Source organism: Delphinapterus leucas, chromosome 19 (genome assembly GCF_059928025.1).
Source record: "Delphinapterus leucas isolate spDelLeu-1000000601 "Yukka" chromosome 19, BTC_Dleu_Yukka2, whole genome shotgun sequence".
NCBI lineage: Eukaryota > Metazoa > Chordata > Mammalia > Artiodactyla > Monodontidae > Delphinapterus > Delphinapterus leucas.
The window spans coordinates 36944328-36968033 of NC_143147.1; the positions used below are offsets into that span (position 1 = coordinate 36944328).

At 36.3% G+C, this 23706-nt stretch overlaps 1 protein-coding gene across 1 annotated transcript in view; it reads left to right on the plus strand.

Moving 5' to 3' along the window:
• STXBP4 (syntaxin binding protein 4) overlaps nucleotides 1-23706 on the plus strand; it is a 189695-nt gene that overhangs the window by 1569 nt on the left and 164420 nt on the right. The window contains exons 2-4 of the mRNA XM_022552629.2: nucleotides 10134-10210; nucleotides 10690-10817; nucleotides 14535-14667. Coding sequence (XP_022408337.1) covers nucleotides 10771-10817; nucleotides 14535-14667 — 180 coding nt within the window. The 5' untranslated portion in view covers nucleotides 10134-10210; nucleotides 10690-10770. The remainder of the gene's footprint in view (nucleotides 1-10133; nucleotides 10211-10689; nucleotides 10818-14534; nucleotides 14668-23706) is intronic.

Here is a 23706-nt window from a genome sequence, read left to right on the forward strand (position 1 = left end):
AAGTCATGCCAAGACCCCTAGGCAAGAAAGAGCTACTTACCACTGAAGAACAAAAAGGAGGCCATCTCTTCCTAGCCTTGTGAGCAGGGAGAAAAGTGGTAGGAAATGGGTCAGCGCAGGTATACTGGGGCCAGATAATACAGAGCCTTATAAGCCATGTCCAAGCGTTTGTATTTTATTCTAAAAATAATACGAAGCATACAAGTGATATCTGATTCACATTTTTAAAAAGATATTGGTTATGGTGTGGAAAAGGGAAGGGAGCAAAAAAGAAAATAGAACAGTTAGGAGGCAGTTGCTGTAGTGCAGGTGAGTGATGATGGTCACCTTGAGAGAGTAACTGATTAACTGTGGTCACAGGGCCAGAAATTTAGAAACCAAAAAAAAGAAAAAGGAAAAAAAAGTATCTTCTTTCTTTTCTACATTTTTTTTTTGGTGTGTTAGTTTCTGCTTTATAACAAAGTGAATCAGTTATACGTATACATATATCCCCATATCTCCTCCCTCTTGCATCTCCCTGGCACCCTCCCTATCCCACCCCTCTAGGTGGACCCAGCACTGAGCTGATCTCCCTGTGCTGTGCGACTGCTTCCCACTAGCTATCTATTTTACATTTGGTAGCGTATACATGTCCATATATACACTACCACTCTCTCACTTTGTCCCAGCTTATCCTTCCCCCTCCCCGTGTCCTCATGACTTTTCTACTTTGACACGAAAATTTCAAGATTCTCTGATTCTACAGACTTATTCCTGTGTTATGAGAATGTTTGAAAATTTTTTTCATCTGTATCTACCTTAGTTCTTATACCAGATTGTCATCTCTTTCAGGACAAGACCTGTCATATTTTAAATTCCTTACAGCATAGACTCAAACCCTGTGCAAACATTAATGTCACTGAAACCAACAAAACATTCCCTCTGACTATTCCTTTTTTCCAGGCAACCCTTCCATGTAGCAAGAGGTAGCAGCATAAATATGTCACTAATAATGTCTTTGTTTTGTACTTTTATTTTGTTGTATAATTGCAAATGAAATTGCTCTTTTCCAAGGTACAGTAATCTCGATAGCAATAGAGCAGCATTGGCTGCAATTCTTGTGAGTCTGAGTGTGCTTGTGATGTTGCATAAATCATTGTGGTAACTAATGCTAAGTAATGGGTTCTACCATGAATGGAATGGGAGCAACTCAGGCAAGGCTAGTACAACCCTGTCCTGCAAGTAGAGATGTTGATTACAAACTTAAAACATCAGGGGCTGGACTGACATTTCAGACTCAGCATCTTTTATTTGTAATATCATTTTTAGCAGTAAATAATTGAACCTTGTGAACACTTTCTAGTTAGCTATGATCATGTTCAATTTTACATAGTAGGTAAAATACGTTGTTATTTTTCATACAAACCATTTTGGGGAATGGAGGTGAGTGAAATGGGTGCAGGTGGAAAAAGAAGGAAAAATGGGAAAAAAACCTGATAGTCACAATGTTTTCTTATCTGATTATTGGTTTTCAGGCTTTCTGACTTAAGGATTATAAAGACGTATTGTTTTTAAAATTTGGTTTCTGGGAGTTCCCTGGTGGTCCAGTGGTTAGGACTCAGTGCTTCCACTGCAGGTGGCATGGGTTCTATCCCCGATCTTGGAACTAAGATCTTGCAAGCCACACAGTGTGGCCAAAAATAAAAAAAAAAATTGGTTTATAATTACATTTTTTAGTATTTTTGATGCATAAGTTAAGGACATTGCAACGTAAATCTTAATATGTTAGCCACTGAGCTGTATTTCTTAGCTGGCTGCCTAATAAAGCCATTTAGATCCATTTGGCAATTTGAAGTACCTAACAATTATTCCAACAGTACTAACAACTGTTTATTTGGTAGGTATTTATTGCAGTGCTTTCCTTCTACCTAAAAGATGAAGAGTAATACATTTGAGTAAATAGTAAGAACAAATGAATTGTAGTTTGCCTGAGAATAGACTGGATAATCACTGTTTTCCAATTAGTACACAATAATGGCATGAAGTTGCTGCAGTAAGTCTTGATATCCTAGTTTTTTTATTTCTGTGCAGCTTCCTTTATTTTTTTTGATATGAAAACAAAAAAGTAATTGTTTATATTAAATTATCATCATGTAGAATCCACTTTAAAAATGTGGAAATATTTGCAGATTTAATTTTTATTGGAGTGTAGTTGATTTACAATGTTGTGTTAGTTTCAGGTGTACAGCAAAGAGAATCTGTTATACATATGCATATACATATATCCACTCTGTTTTTGATTCTTTTCCCATATAGCCTGGCAGCTTCCTTTAAACCACATGTTTGAGAGGCTACTCCATTTAAAAAATCTTGAATAAGTTTATGTGATTGACAGATAAGGTGAAATGAAAACAGAAATTATTCATCAGTAGAAGGCATTTATTTTTTTCAAGTAACATTTATCAAGATCAGGGCCAGCTTCATCGGTATGTGACCTGTGCAGTCAGTCACACAGGCCTTGCTCACTTAGTTGGACCCTGTACTTGGTTTAATCCTCTGCTGTCACTTTCTTGAAATTGTTAATAATTTTTTTTTTAACAAAGGGCTTCGCATTTTCATTTTGTACTGCCCCCTTCCCCCAATTGATTATATCCCAAATGAACTGACTGACATTCTGGCATAATTCAGGCTAGGGTATAGTCAGCCTACCTAGAATAAGCAGAAGTTAAAGAGATAAGGCAAAAGGCAAATTCAGATCTCCTGAGAACAGTCAGGTTGTACGAAATAAGATCAAGCAAAAATTCTTATTTCTTACATGACGCCTAAGGCTCTAAGTACTCTAGACCCTGCCTACTTCTCTCTAACTTCATCTCCTCTCTCTCCCCATTCGTCATGCTCCAGTCACACTTATTTTGTTCTGTAAACATCCCAAATTTTTTGCTGCCTTGAGATGTTCTCTGCCTGGAATACTTGGTACCTCAGTTTTTTTCCCTCAGTTTTTCTCCTGGCTGACCTATTATTTGGATCTTAGATGGAACTCTAGTACCCAGTCTAAATTAGCTCTCCTTTGTCCAGTCACATATGATCATATCACCTTTCAGTATCTGAAATCTAGTTCATGTTGTTTCCATTTTTGTTATTTTTCTCCCAGCGCTAGCATGTAGATGCCATAAAAGCAGAGGCCTTGTCTTTTTTGGCATAATATCATAAGCATTTAGCACAGTGCGTGAACATGATTGTACTGAGCCAGTGATTGGCAAGCAGAAGGCAGTCAGATAGTCTAAGGAAACTTGTGAGAGCAGTGAGCTGTTGGTCTGATGAAGATCTTTCAAGACGCCCAGAAAAAAAAAAAAAAAAAGAAGAAGCCCAGGACTCCTTCTTTGAAGCAGTTTTCCGTTGTTTCCCACTGGGTTGTGCTGTGGGTTACAAGCAGTTGCTATTCATCCACCTCCAAGACAAATGAGTAGCATTCCTGACCTGCTTAGATTCTTGAAAATCTAAGAAAAAAATGTACCACCAGGGGGAATATTGCCTTTGGGTACAGAATCAAGAAGATAGTAAAATAACCCTTTGACCGATTTTTTTTTTTTTGACCGATTTTTTATATCTTGATTTCCTGAAACTTTCATGCCATTTTAAAAGATCAGTTAAAGTCTAGCCCAGGGAAGGGAGTCATTCCTGATTTTTGCCGATGTTCTTAAACAACCCTAGGATTATATAAATAGCTAATGCTGTCTTGAAGAATTTCTGCTGTCATAAGGTGTACAAGTTGTCACAGTTCCTAAACACTGTCATTTTCTTATATGTGTGTTTCTTCAAGTATAATACTGAATCTCTAAGCCTAACTTTACAATAAGCGATATTGACATTTTTAATATTAGTTCCAGTGAATTTATAAATAGGAGGCATTTCTAATTTGTCAGTCACAGAATTCAGACAGATAACTTATTGGGTAGCCCTCCTTCTCCCTTAAAATGACCTTAATGTAAAATTTCACTGTTTCCTAAGAAAAAGCCTCCTTGTTCTCCTTTTCTTCTTTTTTTTTTTCCCTTTCTAATGACATAAGCATAAGCTGTCACACTCAGTAATGAACTAAAGTTCCCCAGTTACTTGACTGAAATAATCTGGTGAGTCTTCAAAGACATTTAGATGTATATGACTCGATAGCTTCTGACAAAGCACCTTTCTCATGTGCTTTTTAAGATGATGATGGGAATGATGATGATGGAGGAGGTGGAAGAGGAGGGAGAGGGGAGAGACTGTTTGGGTTTAGTATTAAGCCAATAAATCTCTCCTCCACTGTTACAACACCTGTCCTTTGTCTCTTCTGTTTACCATTTCACTTTAGAGGAACAACTAAAAGACACTAGAGTTCCTTGGCAACATAGCTTGTTAAGAACTTTGAATTAGATATAAAAATACTTTGTCGGGCTTCCCTGGTGGCGCAGTGGTTGAGAGTCCACCTGCTGATGCAGGGGACACGGGTTCGTACCCCGGTCCGGGAAGATCCCACATGCCGCGGAGCGGCTGGGCCCGTGAGCCATGGCCACTGAGCCTGCGTGTCCGGAGCCTGTGCTCCGCAACGGGAGGGGCCACAACAGTGAGAGGCCCGCGTACCGCAAAAAAAAAAATAATAATAATAAAAATAAATAAATAAATAAAAATACTTTGTCAAGGGAGGATGAGAATTAGGTTCTTGCTTATAAAGCTCTTATGAGTCTGTCCTAGAGTTATTATTTTAATCTTTGTAATGATAACTCAGTAAGTCTTCTAATTAATTAATTGTCTATAAGCTGTGAGTATGTGTATATGTATTGAAGTGTTAAATAAGATGCACTTGGATATAAACGAACATATTGCAGTTACACAATTTTCAACTAAAATGTAATATATGAATTGGGCCTGTTTTTCCTTCAACTAGTTTACTAGTAACACTAAAAAATAAAGACATTAAATCATGTGATAGAATTTGGGGTGAAAGAGATTGTTTTCTAGAAGATTTTACTAAGTTTTCCCAAAACAGTTTTTATCCTTTCAAAATAATAGGTGTTTTATTTTTTTTTATAATAGGTGTTTTAAAAGGCATTAAGTTAATAGAAAAAATATCAAAATGCCTAGGAATTAAATAAATAAGAAATGTGCAAGACCCATATGAAGACACTTTACACTGCAGAAGGTCACAAAAGAAGACTTGAACAAAAGGAAAGATATACCAAGTACTGTGACAGGAAAAATCAAAAAGATAGATACCAGAGCTTCCTCAATCAATTTGCAAATTTAACGTGATTCCCAACAATTAACTTTTTTTAAAAAAAACAAGGAGATTTAGATGTTAATGTGTAAAAATAACCAAAAATAGCCAGGAAACTTGGATGAAAAAGAGCAGTGAGGGGTGTATTGTCCTTACCAGATATGAAAACATATTATAGAGCGTCTATGATTAAAATAAAATAGTGTTGGTACATAAATACGTAGAATAACAAATGGGCCAGAATAAAAAAGTACAGTAGTAGACCCAAGTACTTATGAGATCTGGTGTATGATAAAGGTTGCATCTCAAATCACATTTAATAAATGTGGTTAAGACAACTGAGTGATCTTCTTGGGGGAGAAAATAAGAGTTGGATCTATACCTTATACTGTAGGTGGTTTCCAAATGGATCAAAGATTTTAGAATGAAACTGTAAGAAAATATGAGAGTTCTTTGTAACTTTGTGGAGTCAGCAAGGACTTTCATTTGACTTAAACCAAAAATCATAAAACATAAATTTAGCCACAAACTTTTGCATAACCAAAAAAAAAAAAAGTCTAAGAACAAAAGGAGAAAGATATACTTACAATTCTTAGTGCAGACAGAGGAATAATCTCCCTAGGATTTAAGAACTAGAAAATAGACAGTAAAAAGCTAACAATGAATAGGAAAATTGGCAAAAGATAGGAAAACACAGTTCACATAAAAGGTTCTGAAAGCATAAAAAAAATGCTCAGCCTCACTCAGACTACATTAAGATACCATTTTCATCAATATGACTGTCAAAATCCAAGTAATGTAGTATACCATGTTGGTGAGGATTTGGAATACCAGGCACTATTATTGATGGAGGCACTATTATTGATGGAATTGTAAATAGTACAACCCAGATAGAGAGCAGTTTGGCATTTTCTGTCAAAATAGCAAGTGTGTATAAACTCTGATTTTTGTAAATTTATCTTACAGATAGATTTGTACATGTGTAATGTGACCTATATATAAAGATTTCATTATGGCAATAGCAAAAAAAGTGAAACAATTTAAATATCTATCAGTAAGGGAATAAATAAATATGGTCCATCCATAAAATGGAATACTATACAGCTATGAATATAAATTAGTATGCTATGTAAAAATATGAAAAGAATTCCAAGTTATATATTAAGTTAAAGAAAAAAAGAAACAGGTTGCACAGTAGTGCATATAGTATGCAGGGCTACCATACACTCCAGAGTACCTGTTCACATCAGAGTCTGTATGACCCATACAAACCCTCAGGATTGTACAGTGTACAACCTGAACAGCTGGGTGCTTTGTGCCTGATTGTAGCTACTTTCTGCATCAAAAAAATGTAAAGGAATCAGAAGATTTATTTATATTTGTTTATTTGTATATAAAAGAACTAAAAGGATTCACAAGAAACTAAAACAGTGGGTACCTAAGTGTGGAAATGGTGTGGAGCTGGATAGGACAGAGATATGCATCCATAATATATACCCACATTGGAATGTATTAACTATTATTTAAATTTTAAAAATATAATGTTTCATATGGCATTATTATAGTTTAATCAAGTTAACACTTACCATCATTTCTGTCAGATGTTTTTATCCCTTTCCCTTTTATATTCTCTATTTTTGGTCTGGTAAAAAGAACTAGTTTTAGAAAATACTGAATGTCGTGTCTCTGAGAACATAAATTATTAAGTCTGTTATTCAGACATCATGTGCATGATATGCAGATTTTTATCTGATGAGATTTTTAATTGTATGGAATGAAAACTTCTAATGCAGTCATAAGAGAGTTGTGTATCAAAGTAAAGCTCTAATTTAAGTTTTCCAGAATAGAGTCAGCTTATAAAACAAGATATTTTCCCCCAGTGTTCCACTGTCTCTGTTTTTGCTGACCTAACCTTTTCCCCCTATGAGTCAGCAACCTAGAAAAACAAAATATTTTCCTTGAATAGTCGTATTTTTAGTAAAAGAATAGAATATTTTCTTTGTGTCATTCATTAATACTGTGAAGTTGGGGGATTGGGGTAGATGTGTAACATTACTAGAACTCCTATCAATTGAGGACCTTGCTCGCTCGTATAAAGGAAGGAGTAGGAAACAAGCAAAGGAGAGGGAAGGAAAAGGCATTTTATGATTTTTAAGGATATGACAATGGGTACCTTGTTCATGTGGAGAGGAAAAAAAAAAGCCTGATGTTTGAATGGATAAGATTAAACCCATTTCATTATTGTAAAGAAGTTTAATCAGTAGTATCATCTTCATAGGGACTTCCCTGGCGGTCCAGTGGTTAAGTCTCCATGCTTCCACTGCAGGGGGCACGGGTTCAATCCCTGGTTGGGGCACTAAGATCCTGCATGCTGCGTGACACAGCCAAAAAAAAAAAAAAAAATAGTATCATCTTCATAGAAGAGAGACAGCATTAATTAAATTAACACTCTCTTATCTTACTTTGTTGGAGGATGACATTTTTCCACATAAATTAATTTTCCAGTGTCCTGTAACAGAAAAAGCTTGTGTTTGAAGCCAGGCAGAACTGGATTCAAATTCCACTTTATAACTGTTTAGCACTGTGGCCATGGGCAAGTCACATAGCTTCTCCATTAACTGATTTTCTCTTATGTAAAATGGGTTAATATTACCTGCCTTTTGGGGCTCCTCTGAGGATAAAATCCTCTAGTATGATGCCTGGCTGTGTTGCTGTTTCATGACGACTCCTCCATTCTGGGTTAGATGGCCTTCCTCCATGCCCCCAGCACCCTGTGAATACCACTGTCAGAGCACTTAGCACACTCCTGATGTCTGTTTATTTGACTGTCTCTGGGGAGAGACTCTTTTCTTTTTATCTCACCTCCAGCACTTAGGACAATGACAGGTATGTTAGGTGAATGAAATAATTTAAAAACTGAAATTTCATTTTAATAGTTTGAAGTAGAAAAAAAATTAAATGACACTATATGGAATCTATTATAGAATTTAACAATGACATATCCATTATACTTGGATATGTTCCATGACCTGGGGACCCAGTGCCCAGCTAAGACAAATCACTACTGCATGGGGATCTTACTCACTTTGGTAACACTGTGAAGACAGCCCAGTTTTTTACATCTCCCTTAATCCTCATGGCAACCCTTTTAGCTAGGTGTTATTATTCCTACCTTAATATGAAGAGACGCCAGGAGGTTAGGTAACTCTTCTAAGGCTGTATGGCTAGCATATAGCGGTTTTGCCATTTGAACTCAGCTTTTTTTTACTTAAAGCTAATGGATTTTTCATGATATTAAATAAGATAAATACATTTGAAATACTTAGCACAGTGTGTGACACATGGTGCCAATAGATGGTAGTTGCTATTATTATTGTTATATCAAAACTTCCTCACTGAAGGTTTGGGAATCTGCTCCATTCTGCTATATTATTAAAGCAGTCTATAATGAACTTATAAAAACTTACTTTTAGAATTGAACTCTCTTCTACCGCTGCATTAGTCTTGTGGACCACTGCAGCAGCTCTTGACTCTTGAGTCATTACTCTGTCAAGCCCTAGGATTGTAAGCTCTTCCCTCAAGTTTCCCCTCCTTCCCCCATGGGGTACTGAGTAACCTTCTTGCTTCCTGGCCATCAGACTCTTGCTGATGACAGCGCTTGATGGCTTCATTTCCCTGCTATTGTTGATCTGTGTGCTCCCACTGTTTCTGTTGCTTGCTACCACAGGGGCTGTGAAAGTTGAAGCAGGTTTTTAACACCCAGACCAGTGATACAATTCTGTGTTAGGATCCCAGGAGGTTGTCGGCTCTTTCTTCAGAGTCCATTTAATTTATTGACAGAAGAATCTAGGATTTCTCTCACGTAAGTAGTTGGAGAAGAGATGGGATAATCCCCTTGATTTTAGTTCTCCACCTCAGTTTCACTGTCCCTAGTACTTTGGGTTCCTGAGTCCCCAACCTCTCTGGGATTCTACTAGATATGTTCCTCAACATCTCTAGCTGTTTTTTAGGCCAGAATTTTGCCATGAATCAGTTATGGTGTGCTGAGTTAGTGACTGCCCCTCAGCTTCTTAGAGGTATAGCATGCCACCTCTGTTTACCCCAGTACACCATACAAGTATTACCATTTTCTATATGTGTGCTCAAACTTAAAAGTGTTTACAAAGCCTTTCCCTAGCTTTCAGCTTCTTCAGGCCTCCTTTATCAATTATCGTCCTACCATCTATTTTTTGTCTTCCAGAAATTTATTGAAACTTTTCATCTCATGGCTCTTCTTTCATTTTTTCTCTAACATTATGAGTTTATACTGTTTGTAACCCTTTACTCTTATATTAGTGGGCTCTTGGAGGAAAAGAAGATACATGCCAATGTCAAGCTGCCATTTTTAACTGAAAATTGGATTTTTAAAAAAATTTAACTTTACTAGGGTATAATTGATTTATAACAAACAGCACATATTTATAGTGAGACAGTTTGGTGAGTTTTGACATGTGTATCCATTTGTAAAACCATCACTACTACCTACTGTACCTTTGAAGAAACTGATGCTTGGAGAAGCCTAGAAGCTCAAATTGGAATGCAGGTCTGTCTGATGTCAAGTTTCATGCTGTGGGCTCTGAAGCCTGAGTTCTAGTTGGGAAAAAAAACCATTGACTATTTCTCATTTGTATAGGGAAGTACACAATCTCTCTGAATCTAGCTACTCATTGCTTTAATAAGAGAGCTGTGCTAAATGATCCTAAGGTCTTTTTCAACTTCAGGTTTCTATACTTTATGTTTCTTATACAGAAGTGGTAAATCTGTTCAAATACAGTTTTTAAATTAAATGAAACTGCACTATTCTCTATAATTTTCACAGTGGAGCTATATGAGACATTAAAATAATATTTTTTTCTTTTTATAGGAAAGTATTTAAGAAGCTCATGGAGTAATATGAGTCAGAGTAATATAGGATCTGCAGGAAGTCCCTCAAGATAGTTGGTGAGACAGTAGGAATTTGTGTTTTCTTCAAAGTGTATTGTATAATTATTTTTCCGACATTCTGACTGTAAAATTCCTAGCCTTGTGCTCACAAGAGACATTTTCCTCAGTCTTTTATTATTCTGTGTTTCTTAAGCTTAGTAACGGTGGAAGCTATAATAGTTACCTAAAGCTTAACTGTATTCTTCACTTCTGCTAGAATATACAGATTTTTATATAGCTATAGATATTAATAATGATATAGATATAGTCCTATAGCTCTATCTAGCTTTCTATCTACAGAACTGCCTTTACATTTCTCAGATATTATCAGCAATGACTAAAATGCCATAGCTCAACATATATAAAATACATCTATCATCTATACACAGGCACATATTGTTTACATGCCAAGTATATGTAATGTTTTTATGCACAGTTAAAATCAAATTTGACTGTTCTAAGACATGACAGTTTATTTTCTACTTCTCCAATCTTAGGAAAAGAAGAATTTATAGACTCTTCATCAAGATCTTCATTTATACAGCTGTTAAATCCAAGGCTACAGTAGTGGTGAAACCATGAATAAAAATACATCTGCCGTAGTATCATCCGGTCTACTTGAAAAGTAATTGCTAAATTAAATTTAATATGTTTTGAACTATCATAGTTTAAAATATGTAGAATATTAATGAACATTTGGTGGAAAGTTTTATACAGCTACCTACCTGTGGTCTAAGATAGTGGTAATGAAAAGGTTGATCAGAGCTTTCTATGTAAATCAGGGTAAAGGACAATTAAGCATTCTCTTTTAGAATTATTTATATAGACTGTTTTTTAAAAATTTGATCTGATTTTTTAAATACCTAAAATATTTTATAATTCCAGTATAAAAATAACAATGTTAAGATTAACATTTGCTGACTAACAAACCAGCTCAAAGTACCTTAAAACAAGCAAGCATTTATTCTTCCTCATGATTCTGTGAACAGTTCTTCTGGGCTGCACCAGATCACGTAGGGTGGCCTCATTGACATGTTCTGGGGCCTCATCTAGGAAGGCTGGATAGCTGAAGTCTCTTTCAACTTGGCATCTTATCTTCCAAGCAGCTAGCTCAGACTTTTTCACGTGGTGGTAGAATGGTTCCCAGCAACAAAACACAAGTGTTTTTCAAATGTCTGTTTTCCTCACATTTGCTTATGCACCATTGGCTAAAGCAATTTAGATAACTAAGTCCAAATTCAAGGTCTAGAGTTACAGACTTTACTTTTTAATGGAAGGAACAGTAAAGTCACATTCCTGGGGGCATGCAGACAGAGACGAGAAGAATTGGCCATTTTGCAAACATGTAACACACATATAACAAGGTATATTTGGAGAAGTCCTGCTTTCAGTCTTGTCTTTCACTCTGTGCCTTCATTCCTCCTATAAATAGCCATCTTTATTCTTAGTTCTTTTTCAGTGTTTCTTTTTGCATAAGCAAATACATATCCATATAAATATATATGCATGTGATATATATATGTGTGTATATAATTATATTTTTTCTCAAAGTTATTATTTATTCTGTATATAGTTCCACTGTATAGACATTCTTCTACTCTTGCTTACGTAGTAAACAAGTGTTCACCAGCCCTTTGACTCAGGTTTGAAGATCTTCCCTGCAGAAGGGTGTCAGGTTAGTTAAACTCAAGGTATCTTTCTCTGATGCCTCCTCCTGGGAGCAGTGGAAAGCTCCAGTCTCATAGAGATATAAGCCAGGCCCAGCTGTGTGGTAGGTGAAGAGTTCTGTCTACAGAGCTCCATGCATTGATGTTGAACAGTTTTACTCTGTGTGACAGCAGAGTTTTATCCAACTACTTAGGGCAAAATCAAGTTCATGAGGAAGTAGCATATGACCAAGGCAAAATGTTCCAAAACACCCAGGATTCAGCTCCCAGGCTCCACTTGCCAGTGCATTCTTAACAAAAAGGTAGCATATTATATATAGTGTTTTGACCAGACTTTTTTTTAACTTAAAATTATATCCTGGTGATCACTTCATATCAATTTATAAAGATCTTCCTTGTACCTTGTTGTAACTGTATAGTATTCTGTTCTTAATATACCATAGTTTATTCATCCAGTACCTTATTGATGGACATTTGAATTGTTTGCTATTTTTGGTGATCACAAATTATGCCAAATGACGAACCTAGTATACAAGTCATTTGTATTTCTTGCCAGAGTATCTTTGGGAAAGGTTCCTAGAAAGGGGATTGTTGGATCAGAAGGTAAAGTTAGAGACTACCAAATCCCCTCTTTAGGGGTTATGCCATTTTGCATTACCACCAACAATGTAAAAGAGTACCTCTTTCCTAAAGCCTTGTCTTATATTGTGAAAGTTCTAAATTTACGTTGATCTGATAGGTGAAAAGCAGTGTCTCTGCCTGGTTTTTTTTTTGTTTGTTTGTTTTGTTTTGTTTTGTTTTGTTTTGTTTTTGTGGTACGCGGGCCTCTCACTGTTGTGGCCTCTCCCGTTGCGGAGCACAGGCTCCGGACGCACAGGCTCAGCGGCCATGGCTCACGGGCCTAGTCGCTCCGCGGCATATGGGATCTTCCCGGATCGGGGCACGAACCTGTGTCTCCTGCATCGGCCGGCGGACTCTCAACCACTGCGCCACCTGGGAAGCCCAGCAGAACTATTTTTAATAGACAAAAAAAAAAAAAAAAAAAAAAGGAAGTAATATAAATTCTTAACAATGAGGGAATTTTAAAGTAAGGTCCTAGCAAGTAAATACACTGCTGTGTTAATAATAGATACTGTGTGTTGGGATTAGAAAAGGAGGGATCCCTTACTGAAATAACATATGCTGGAGATCGTGTGTGTCCCCATTGAAGGAAATTGACATTTAGAGGGTTTAAGAGCTTATTGGAGGTGCTTAATGAGGACCTTTGTCCCCTTTCTTCATCTTGCCCTTTTCTAGGCTTCACCCCTTTACGTCCTTGCAGTCTAAATCTCCTGTCAAGAATGGACTGAGGTTCTGAAATCTGACTGTAGAACATTTTCTGCCTTTTTTTCCTAGATAATTGACTATTACCCTAGTATCCCCAGATAGGCCCTCCAACCCTAGAGTTGAATTCAGTATAATGCAGCCCTAAAGGATGTGCTATATAAAGGGCAAAATATTCAAAAACAGGGAGTTTTGTAAGTTTTTTAAAAAATTTTAATTTCTTTCATTCTACTTTTTTATGATTTAACTTTTGAATACAAGTCTTCTTAAAGATATAGTCAGAACTTCTATGGCAGAAGTTAAGAAAATTTTTTTAAAGCTATAATCATATGTAAGATATGAAGTAACTCTTTTTAAAGAGCGGTTTCTGTGTTTTGGCACGTTTGAAGACAGCTGGAAGTCCTATATTCAACAATGGCTTTAATGCACCAGTGAAGTAGACCTTAGACCATACTTTGTCTCTGGAGTTAGACAGACTGCCCTCACATTGTTGTTCTCCAGCTTCGTAACCTTGGGCCACCAAGTTAACCTGCCCAGATTTGGGTCCTTTTAGAAAAATGAGGGTAATCATCATAGGGATTTTATAAGTATTAGTTGAACGGCCTAATGTATGTATATTGCTTAGCACAACACCCACTACACCATAAGTAAGCAGACGGCCCTGAACTTCATTTCATGCTTTATTCAAGTTCTCTTGGACCGGTAAAAGTGTCTGCTCTGACCACTGTTTAGAAACACAACTGAGGTGAAGGGGGGAGAGTACCTTTTGCAGAATTCTTTTAACAGTTCCTTCTTTTCTAACGGCATCACTTTTATGTCTGGCAGAAATTGCAGCTGGAGCAAGTGATTTGTACCAGGAAAATACTCTTTCTAAATTAAAAAGATAAACTGCATTTTTTTGAGTTTCAAATGAAGGTCATATTTATTTTGCTTTAAGTGGCCAAAAACATGTCTTTTAAAGTCACTTACCTAATTCATTAAAGTATTTTGTTTTGGAATCCTTCAGTGTAGTCAAAATAATCAGTTAAAACTAAGTCTCTTCAGTCACCTTTAATAAATCTTTAAAGTTGTTTAAATAATATTTTTAAAGTATTTTCTACTCCAAAGAAATAAGCATTATTGCAGTAATTTCTTGTACTGTTTGGCTGTTTTATAGAAAAACTAAAATTAGAGCTAAGAAAATTCATTTGATTGCTTTTGTATGATCATACTTTTTAAAATGTCGTTGCTAGTGTGTACTGAGTATTCTGAGTTGTCTAGTTCTAAGAATTTGATTTACCAAACAGTTTAAAGAAAAAGTAGGTACCCACCTCTAGGCTAATCTGTGCATATGCTACTTTACTTCATCTTAGGGACCCTGCCTTTCAGATGATTACAGTTACCAAGGAGACAGGCCTTGGTCTGAAGATCCTAGGAGGAATTAACCGGAATGAAGGTCCCTTGGTATATATTCAGGAAATCATGCCTGGAGGAGACTGTTATAAGGTAAAAATGAAAATAAAAATAACCCTGCACCTAAAAGACAAAACCACTAGTGATGAGGTGTGTTTTCCTATATCATCAGTAAAATTTTTAATTTTTTTTTTTTTGTGATGGTGTATACATCTAGGAAGTAGAAAGAATTAACATTTTGACTAATAAGACAGAGAAACATTTAAGCATGCATTAAGCTAAGGAAGGATAATCTCAAATTTTACTTTTTTTTTTAAACTTTTTATTTTATATGGGGGTATAACCGATTAACAATGTTGTGATAGTTTCAGGTGCACAGCAAAGCAACTTAGCCCTACAAGTACATGTATCCATTCTCCCCCAGACTCCCCTCCCATTCAGGCTGCCACATAACATTGAGCAGAGTTCTCTGTGCTTTAAGTATAGCAGTGTGTACATGTCAATCCCAAACCCCTTAACTATAACTTCCCTCCGCCCTTCTCCCCTGTAACCATAAGTTCATTCTCTAAGTCTATGAGTCTGTTTCTCTTTTGTAAATATGTTCATTTGTATCATTTCTTTTTAGTTTCCACAAATAAGCAATATCACAAGATATTTCTCTTTCTCTTTCTGACTTACTTCACTCAGTATGACCATCTCTATGTCCATCCATGTTGCTGCAAATGACATTATTTCATTCTTTTTTATGACTGAGTAATATTCCATTGTATATATGTATCACATCTTCTTTATCCATTCCTCTGTCGATGGACATGTAGGTTGCTTCCATGTCTTGGCTATTGTAAACAGTACTGCAATGAACATTGGGGTGCATGTATCCTGTCCAACCATGTTTTTCTCCAGATATATGCTCAGGAGTGGGATTGCAGGGTCATATGTTAGCTCTGTTTTTAGTTTTTTAAGGAACCTCCATAATGTTCTCTATAGTGGCTGTACCATTTTACATTCCCACCAGCAGTGTAGGAGGGTTCCCTTCTCTCCATGCCCTCTCCAGCATTTATTGTTTGTGGATTTTTGATGATAGCCATTTTGACTGGTGTGAGGTGATATCTCACTAGTTTTGATTTGCATTTCTCTAATCATTAGTGATGCTGAACATTTTTTCATGTGCCTCTTGGCCATTCGTATGTCTTCCTTGGAAAAATGTCTGTTTAGGTCTTCTGCCCATTTTTTGATTGGGTTGTTTGTTTTGATGATATTAAGCCACATGGGCTGTTTATAGATTTTGGAGGCTAATCCCTTGTCAGTCACATCATTTGCAAGTATTTTCTCCCACTCTGTGGGTTGTCTTTTCATTTTGGTTATGGTTTCCTTTGCTGTGCAAAAGCTTTTGAGTTTAATTAGGTGCCATTTGTTTATTTTTGTTCTTATTTCCATTTCTCAGGGAGACAGATTGGAAAATATATTGCTGCGATTTATGTCAGAGAATGTCCTGCCTATGTTTTCCTCTAGGACTTTTATAGTGTCCAGTCTCACATTTAGGTCTTTAAAACATTTTGAGCTTATTTTTGTGTATAGTGTTAAAGAATGATCTAATTTAATTTTTTTTACATGTAGCTGTCCAGCTTTCCCAACAGCATTTGTTGAAGAGGCTGTCTTTCCACCATTGTATAGTCTTGCCTCCTTTGTCATAGATTCATTGACCATAGATGCGTGGGTTTATTTCTGGGCTTTCTATCCTGTTCCATTGATCTATAGTTCTATTTTTGTGCCAGTACCATACTGTTTTGATTACTATAGCTTTTTAGTATAGTCTGAAGTCAGGGAGCCTGATTCCTCCAGTTCCATTTTTCTTTCTCAAGATTGCTTTGGCTTTTTGGGGTCTTTTGTGTCTCCATACAAATTTTAACATTTTTTGTTCTAGTTCTGTGAAAAATGACATTGGTAATTTGATAAGAATTGCATTGAATCTGTAGATTGCCTTGGGAAGTATAGTCATTTTGACAATATTGATTCTTCCAATCCAAGAACATGGTATATCTTTCCATCTGTTCATGTCATCTGTGATTTCTTTCATCAGCGTCTTATAGTTTTCAGAGTGCCAGTCTTTTGTCTCCTTAGGCAGGTTTATTCCTAGATATTTTATTCTTTTTGATGCAATGGTAAATGGGATTGTTTCTTGAATTTCTCTTTCTGATCTTTCATTATTAGTGTATAGAAATGCAACAGATTTCTGTGTGTTAATTTTGTAGCCTGCAAATTTACCAAATTCATTGGTGAGCTGTAGTAGTTTTCTGGTAATGTCTTTAGGATTTTCTATGTATCTGCAAACAGTGACATTTTCACTTCTTATTTTCCAATTTGCATTCCTTTTATTTCTTTTTCTTCTCTGATTGCTGTAGCTAGGACTTCCAAAACTATGTTGAATAAAAGTGGTGAGGGTGGGCATCCTTGCCTTATTCCTGATCTTAGAGGAGATGATTTCAACTTTTCACCATTGAGTATGATGCTTGATGTGGGTTTGTCATATATGGCCTTTGTTATTTTGTGGTAGGTTCCCTCTATGCCCGCTTTCTGGAAAGTTTTTATCATAAATTGGTGTTGAATTTTGTCAAAAGTTTTTTCTGCATCTATTGAGGTGATCGTATGTTTTTTATTCTTTACTGTGTTGGTGTAGTGTATGATGCTGATTGATTTGCGGATATTGAAAAATCCTTGCATTCCTGGGATAAATCCCACTTGATCATTGTGTATGATCCTTTTAATGTATTGTTGGATTCGAATTGCTACTCTTTTGTTGAGGATTTTTGTGTCTATGTTCATGAGTGATATTGGCCTGTAATTTTCTCTTTTAATGGTATCTTTGTCTTGTTTTGGTATCAGGGTGATGATGATCTCATAGAATGAATTCAAGAGTTTTCCTTCCTCTGCCATTTTTTTGGAAGAGTTTCAGAAGGATAGATGTTAGCTCTTCTGTAAATGTTTGATAGACTTTGCCCATGAAGCCATCAGGTCCTGGACTTTTGTTTGTTGGGAGTTTTTTAATTACAGTTTCAATTTCAGTGCTTGTGATTGGTCTCTTCATATTTTCTAATTCTTCCTGGATCAGTCTTGGGAGACTGTACCTTTCTAAGAATTTGTCCATTTCTTCCAGGTTGTCCATATTATTGGCATACTGTTGCATATAGTAGTCTCTTATGATCCTTTGTATTTCTGTGGTGTCAGTTATAACTTCTCTGTTTTTATTTCTAATTTTGTTAATTTGAGTCCTTTCCCTTTTTTCTTGAGTCTGGCTAAAGGTTTATCAATTTTGTTTATCTTTTCAAACAACCAGCTTTTAGTTTCATTGATCTTTGCTATTGTCTTCTTTGTTTGTTTATTTATTTCTTATCTGATCTTTATGATTCCTACTCTGGTCTTTATGACTTCTTTCCTTCTACTAACTTTCGGTTTTGTTTGTTGTTCTTTCTCTAGTTGCTTTAGGTATAAGGTAGGTTGTTTATTTGAGATTTTTCTTGTTTCCTGAGGTAAGACTGTATTGCTATAAACTTTCCTCTTAGAACTGCTTTTGCTGTATCCCATAGGTTTTGGATCATTGTGCTTTCATTTCCATTTGTCTCTAGGTATTTTTTGATTTCCTCTTTGATTTCTTCAGTGATCCATTAGTTGTTTAGTAGCATATTGTTTAGCCTTCACGTGTTTGTGCTTTTTATAGTTTTTTGTTCTTGTAGCTTATTTCTAATTTCGTAGCATTGTGGTCAGAAAAGATTCTTGATATGATTTCAATTTTCTTAAATTTACAGAGGCTTGCTTTGTGGCCGAGGATGTGGTCAATCTTGGAGAATGTTCCGTGTACACTTGAGAAGCATGTGTATTCTTCTGCTTTTGGGTAGAGTGCTCTATAAATATCAATTAAGTCCATCTGGTCTAACGTATCATTTAAGACCTGTGTTTCTTTATTGATTTTCTGTCTGAATGATCTGTCTGTTGATGAAAGTGGGGTGTTAAAGCCCCCCACTATTATTGTGTTACTGTCGATTACTCCCTTTGTGGCTGTTAGTATTTGCCTTATATATTGAAGTGCTCCTATGTTGGGTGTATATATGTTTACAATTGCTATATCTTCTTCTTGGATTGATCCCTTGATTGTTATGTAGTGTCCTTCTTTGTCTCTTATAACAGTCTTTATTTTTAAGTCTATTTTTATGGATATGAGTAGTGCTACTCCAGCTTTCTTTTGATTTCCATTTGCATGGAATACCTTCTTCCATCCCCTCACTTTCAGTCTGTATGTGTCCCTAGGTCTGAAGTGGGTCTCTTGTAGACAGCATATATACGGGTCTTGTTTTTGTATCCATTCAGCCAGTCTGTGTCTTTTGGCGCATTTAATCCATTTACATTTAAGGTAATTATTGATATGTGTGTTCCTATTGCCATTTTCTTAATTGTTTTGGGTTTGTTTTTGTAGGTCTTTTTTCTTTTCTTTCTCTTTTGTTTTCTTCTGATGATCATATTTAGTGTTGTTTGGTTGTTTTTTTCTTTTTTTGTTTATCGTAGTTTCTCGGTTTGCTGTTCCCATGAGGTTTTGATATAGTAGTCTATATATGTACAAGGTTGTTTTACGTTGCTAGTCTTTTCCCTGCCTAGAGGAATTCCTTTAGCATTTGTTGCAAAGCTGGTCTGGTGGTGCTGAATTCTCTTAGCTTTTGCTTGTCTGTAAAGCTTTTGATTTCTCCATCGAATCTGAATGAGAGCCTTGCTGGGTAGAGTATTCTTGGTTGTAGGTTCTTCCCTTTCATCACTAAATATATCGTGCCACTCCCTTCTGGCTTGCAGAGTTTCTGCTGAGAAATCAGCTGTTAACCTTATGGGAGTTCCCTTGTATGTTATTTGTCATTCTTCCCTTGTTGCTTTCAATAATTTTGCATCTTTAATTTTTGTCAATTTGATTACTATGTGTCTCGACCTGTTTCTCCTTGGATTTATCCTACCTGAGACTCTCTGTGCTTCCTGGACTTTGGTGGCTATTTCCTTTCCCATGTTTGGGAAGTTTTCAACTATAATCTCTTCAAATATTTTCTCGGGTCCTTTCTCTCTCTCTTTTCCTTCCGGGACCCCTATAATCCAATGTTGGTGCATTTAATGTTGTCCCAGAGGTCTCTTAGGCTGTCTTCATTTCTTTTCTTTCTTTTTTCCATATTCTGTTCCACAGCAGTGATTTCCCCCATTCTGTCTTCCAGGTCACTTATCCATTCTTCTGCCTCAATTATTCTGCTATTGATTCCTTCTAGTGTATTTTTCATTTCAGTTATTGTATTGTTCATCTCTGTTTGTTTGTTCTTTAATTCTTCTAGGTCTTTGTTAAACATTTCTTGCATCTTCTTGATCCTTGCCTCCATTCTTTTTCTGAGGTCCTGGATCATCTTCACTACCATTATTCTGAATTCTTTTTCTGGAAGGTTGCCTATATCCACTTCATTTAGTTGTTTCTCTGGGGTTTTATCTTGTTCCTTCATCTGGGACATAATCCTCTGCCTTTTCATCTTGTCTATCTTTCTGTGACTGTGGTTTTTGTTCCGCAGGCTGCAGGATTGTAGTTCTTCTTGCTTCTGCTGTCTGCCTTCTGGTGAATGAGTCTATCTAAGAGGCTTATGCAAGCTTCCTGATGGGAGGGACTGGTGGTGTGTAGAGCTGCATGTTGCTCTGGTGGGTACAGCTCAGTAAAACTTTAATCCACTTGTCAGCTGATGGGTGGGGCTGTGTCCCCTCCCTGTTGGTTGTTTGGCCTGAGGAGACCAAGCACTGGAACATACAGGCTCTATTTTGGGGCTAATGGCAGACTCCGGGAGGGCTCCTGCCCATGAGTACTTCCCAGAACTTCTGCTGCCAGTGTCCTTGTCCCCGTGGTGAGCCACCGCTGCTCCCTGCCTGTGCAGGAGACCCTCCAACACTAGCAGGTAGGTCTGATTCTGTCTCCTGTGGTGTCACTGCTCCTTCTCCCTGGGTCCTGGTGCACACAAGACTTTGTGTGTGCACTCCAAGAGTAGAGTCCCTGTTTCCCCCAGTCCTAAGTCCTGCAATCAAATCCTGCTGGCCTTCAAAGTCTGATTCTCTGGGAATTCCTCCTCCCATTGCCAGACCCCCAGGTTGGGAAGCCTGATGTGGGGCTCATAACCTTCACTCCAGTGCATGGACTTATGTGGTATAATTGTTCTCCAGTTTGTGAGTCACCCACCCAGCAGTTATGGGATTCGATTTTATAATGATTGCACCCCTCCTGTCATCTCACTGCAGCTTCTCCTTTGTCTTTGCATGTGGGGTATCTTTTTTGGTGAGTTCCATTGTCTTCCTGTCGATGATTGTTCAGTAGTTAGTTGTGATTTCTGTGCAATCGCAAGAGGGAGTTAGCACACGTCCTTCTACTCCTCCATCTTGAACCAATCTCAGTAAATTTTTAATATTAACTGAATGTTCACTGTGACCATTTCTTAGTGAAAGATACAGAGGGATTGGAAGATAGACCTTTATACTCGTGGAGTTTTAACCTAACAAATGAATAGGAAATAAATATGAAATAAATATGAAAGTAGCAGATTTCAAGCTGTAAGTAAATGTTATATATTTTTAATTATATGCTGTTCAAATTTTATTTTAAGTCTGGCTGAGAGAGGTTATATTTGAAGACATGTTATCTATTCACTGCTCCGCGTTAGGTTTAACTTAGATCAGTTAAAGTACTTCATTTAGCCTCTCCTAAATGCAAAACAAAACAAACAGAGCAAATAAAATCCACTCACTTCTGAATTTGCAGTAATTCTTGTTGAATTTGTTAATTATGCCAGTCACTAGTAGCCCATATGAGAAATTAGATTTAGAATTAAGACTAGAAAATATCTATTTTAGGAGTTAGAAAACCTTACTCTCCTCTTCACTGTAAGAAATATATAAAGCATGAGTTCCTTTTTGCTCTGGTTGCTAGGAAGCTCAGATCCATATTTGAAGCACTTAGTTAACAAATTGGTTACTATATTTTCATGCTCATTTCTCTTGAATTTTATTTGCTATTTCTGTTTTACTAATGTGATTCTACATGTCTTTTGTTGAAAATTGCCTCCCTTTTGGAGAGATGTAGGACATAAAGAATTTAATAAAACATTCTATTAATATCAAGCTATGTAACATGAGAAGGGATACCCTTATAAAGTCTGTTTATATTGTCATTGTCCTTATTCTGGTTGTTTTGGTTGAATAAATTGTCCTACCCTTACCCCCACCCTGATTCCTACACCAAACACTGTTTAGAAAGCAGTTTGTTTATTCAATTGGATTTTTTTCCTTGTTAGAAAAAAAAATCAGTTTAACCAGTAACTTCCAAAACAATAGATTTAAATTGTTTCAATCTTGCTGAGATAATAAGGTTTCCTCCAAATACACTTACCAAGTGGTAAGTATTATACAATAAGCATAGGGTATTATAATGATATAATTTTTGGCTATTGAATTTAATTTATTAACTAACTAAGAGCATACTTAAATGCTAAATTTAAACAAATTCAAACAAACGAAAAACAAAATTTTTCTTGTAAGAATTGAGATGTACTACTTTAGTTTTAAAGCTGAGATATGTCTGTGTGTGTGTATGTGTGTGTGTGTGTGTGTGTGTGTGTGTGTGTGTATTCAGTATAGCTAAGGTATTTCTTAGACTATACTTGAAGTAATGCAGTAGATCATGGTACCTAACAAGTGAAAAGAATTTACTTTTAATACAAGCATCAATTTGTGCTTTTTTTCCCCCATGAAAAATATTTGTAGTTAAAGTAATAAATTGATAGCAGTGGTGCTGAGTGACTCATCTCCTGTCAGTGATGACAGACTAAGAAATTACACCTATAATGTATATTTTCTCTTGTTGATTTTCTGAGAATTTCATTGTTTGAAAGTGTATTAGAAAGCAAAACCATGTAATAAAGTATATTTTATATTTACCACTAGAGAGCAGCACAGAGTTATTAATGTTTTTTGACAGTATCTGGTGATGTCCAAGAGAAGAAAACAGCCAAAATAGAGAAAGGTGTAGACAGAGAAGAATAAGTAGGTTTGTAGTGCTTACATTTACTTTTGTGTTCTTCGTCAAGTTGGAGAGTTATGTACATGTTTACTCTGCAAATACAAATTAATGCAATTTTATTTAAAAAAATTTTTATGAATAGTAATAATAGAATTTACTGTATTCTAAATACTGTGTTAGGCTTGTTAATAAACTTCTAATCTGTACAAAATTTCTCCAGGTGTTTTCATGGAATAGGAAACACTGGTTCATAGGGTATCCTTATTAAGTTGCTGAACTGAGCAACTGTTAATATTTTTTAAATGCATATGAGTGCTTTCACTTGCTGTAATTTTATTTTAACATTATATTGTTTCAGAACTAATAATATAGGCAATCTCAAGTTTATAGATGGATTATATTTCATTTATATTCTCAAACTTTATAGATAGGGGATTATTGGAACGCAGGAGTTATCTTTAAGTAACCATGGTTAGCTCCTCCCCTTTATCCCAATACACACACAAAAGTATTTTTCCTCCTGGAATATATGAAATACAACACTGGTTCAGTAACCAAAATCGTCCTGTCTCTTTGAAAAACGTATTCTGAGTTCAAACTTGGAACATATTGACACGTTTTGCTAGTTCAAGTAGGAAAGAAGATTCTCCCAGCTTTAAGAGCTAGAGGTAGCCTATAGGTTGGGAACAAATATACTACGTACTGAGTTAAGGGAAATATGAAATATGGGAACTCCAAGGCCCTTTTCACCCCACCAGCCAATCCGATATCAGTTTGGAGTCTCAGTGTTAAATCTTAGATCTTTTTTTGGGTGGGACACTCCTTTGACACATATCCAATTGCCTGATCAGCATTTCCACTTGGATCTCTTAAAGGCATCTCAAATGCAACATGTCTGAGGCAGGACTCATGATAGTCACATCACACCTTCATCTACCCATTTCTTCCCAAACAGACCTCTTTCCAGTGTTCCCAATCTCTGTGAATGACACCTTCCAGTAGCACAAAGTCAGAAAACTAACAGCATCCTAACTACTTCCTCTCCCTTAACACCCATATCCAAT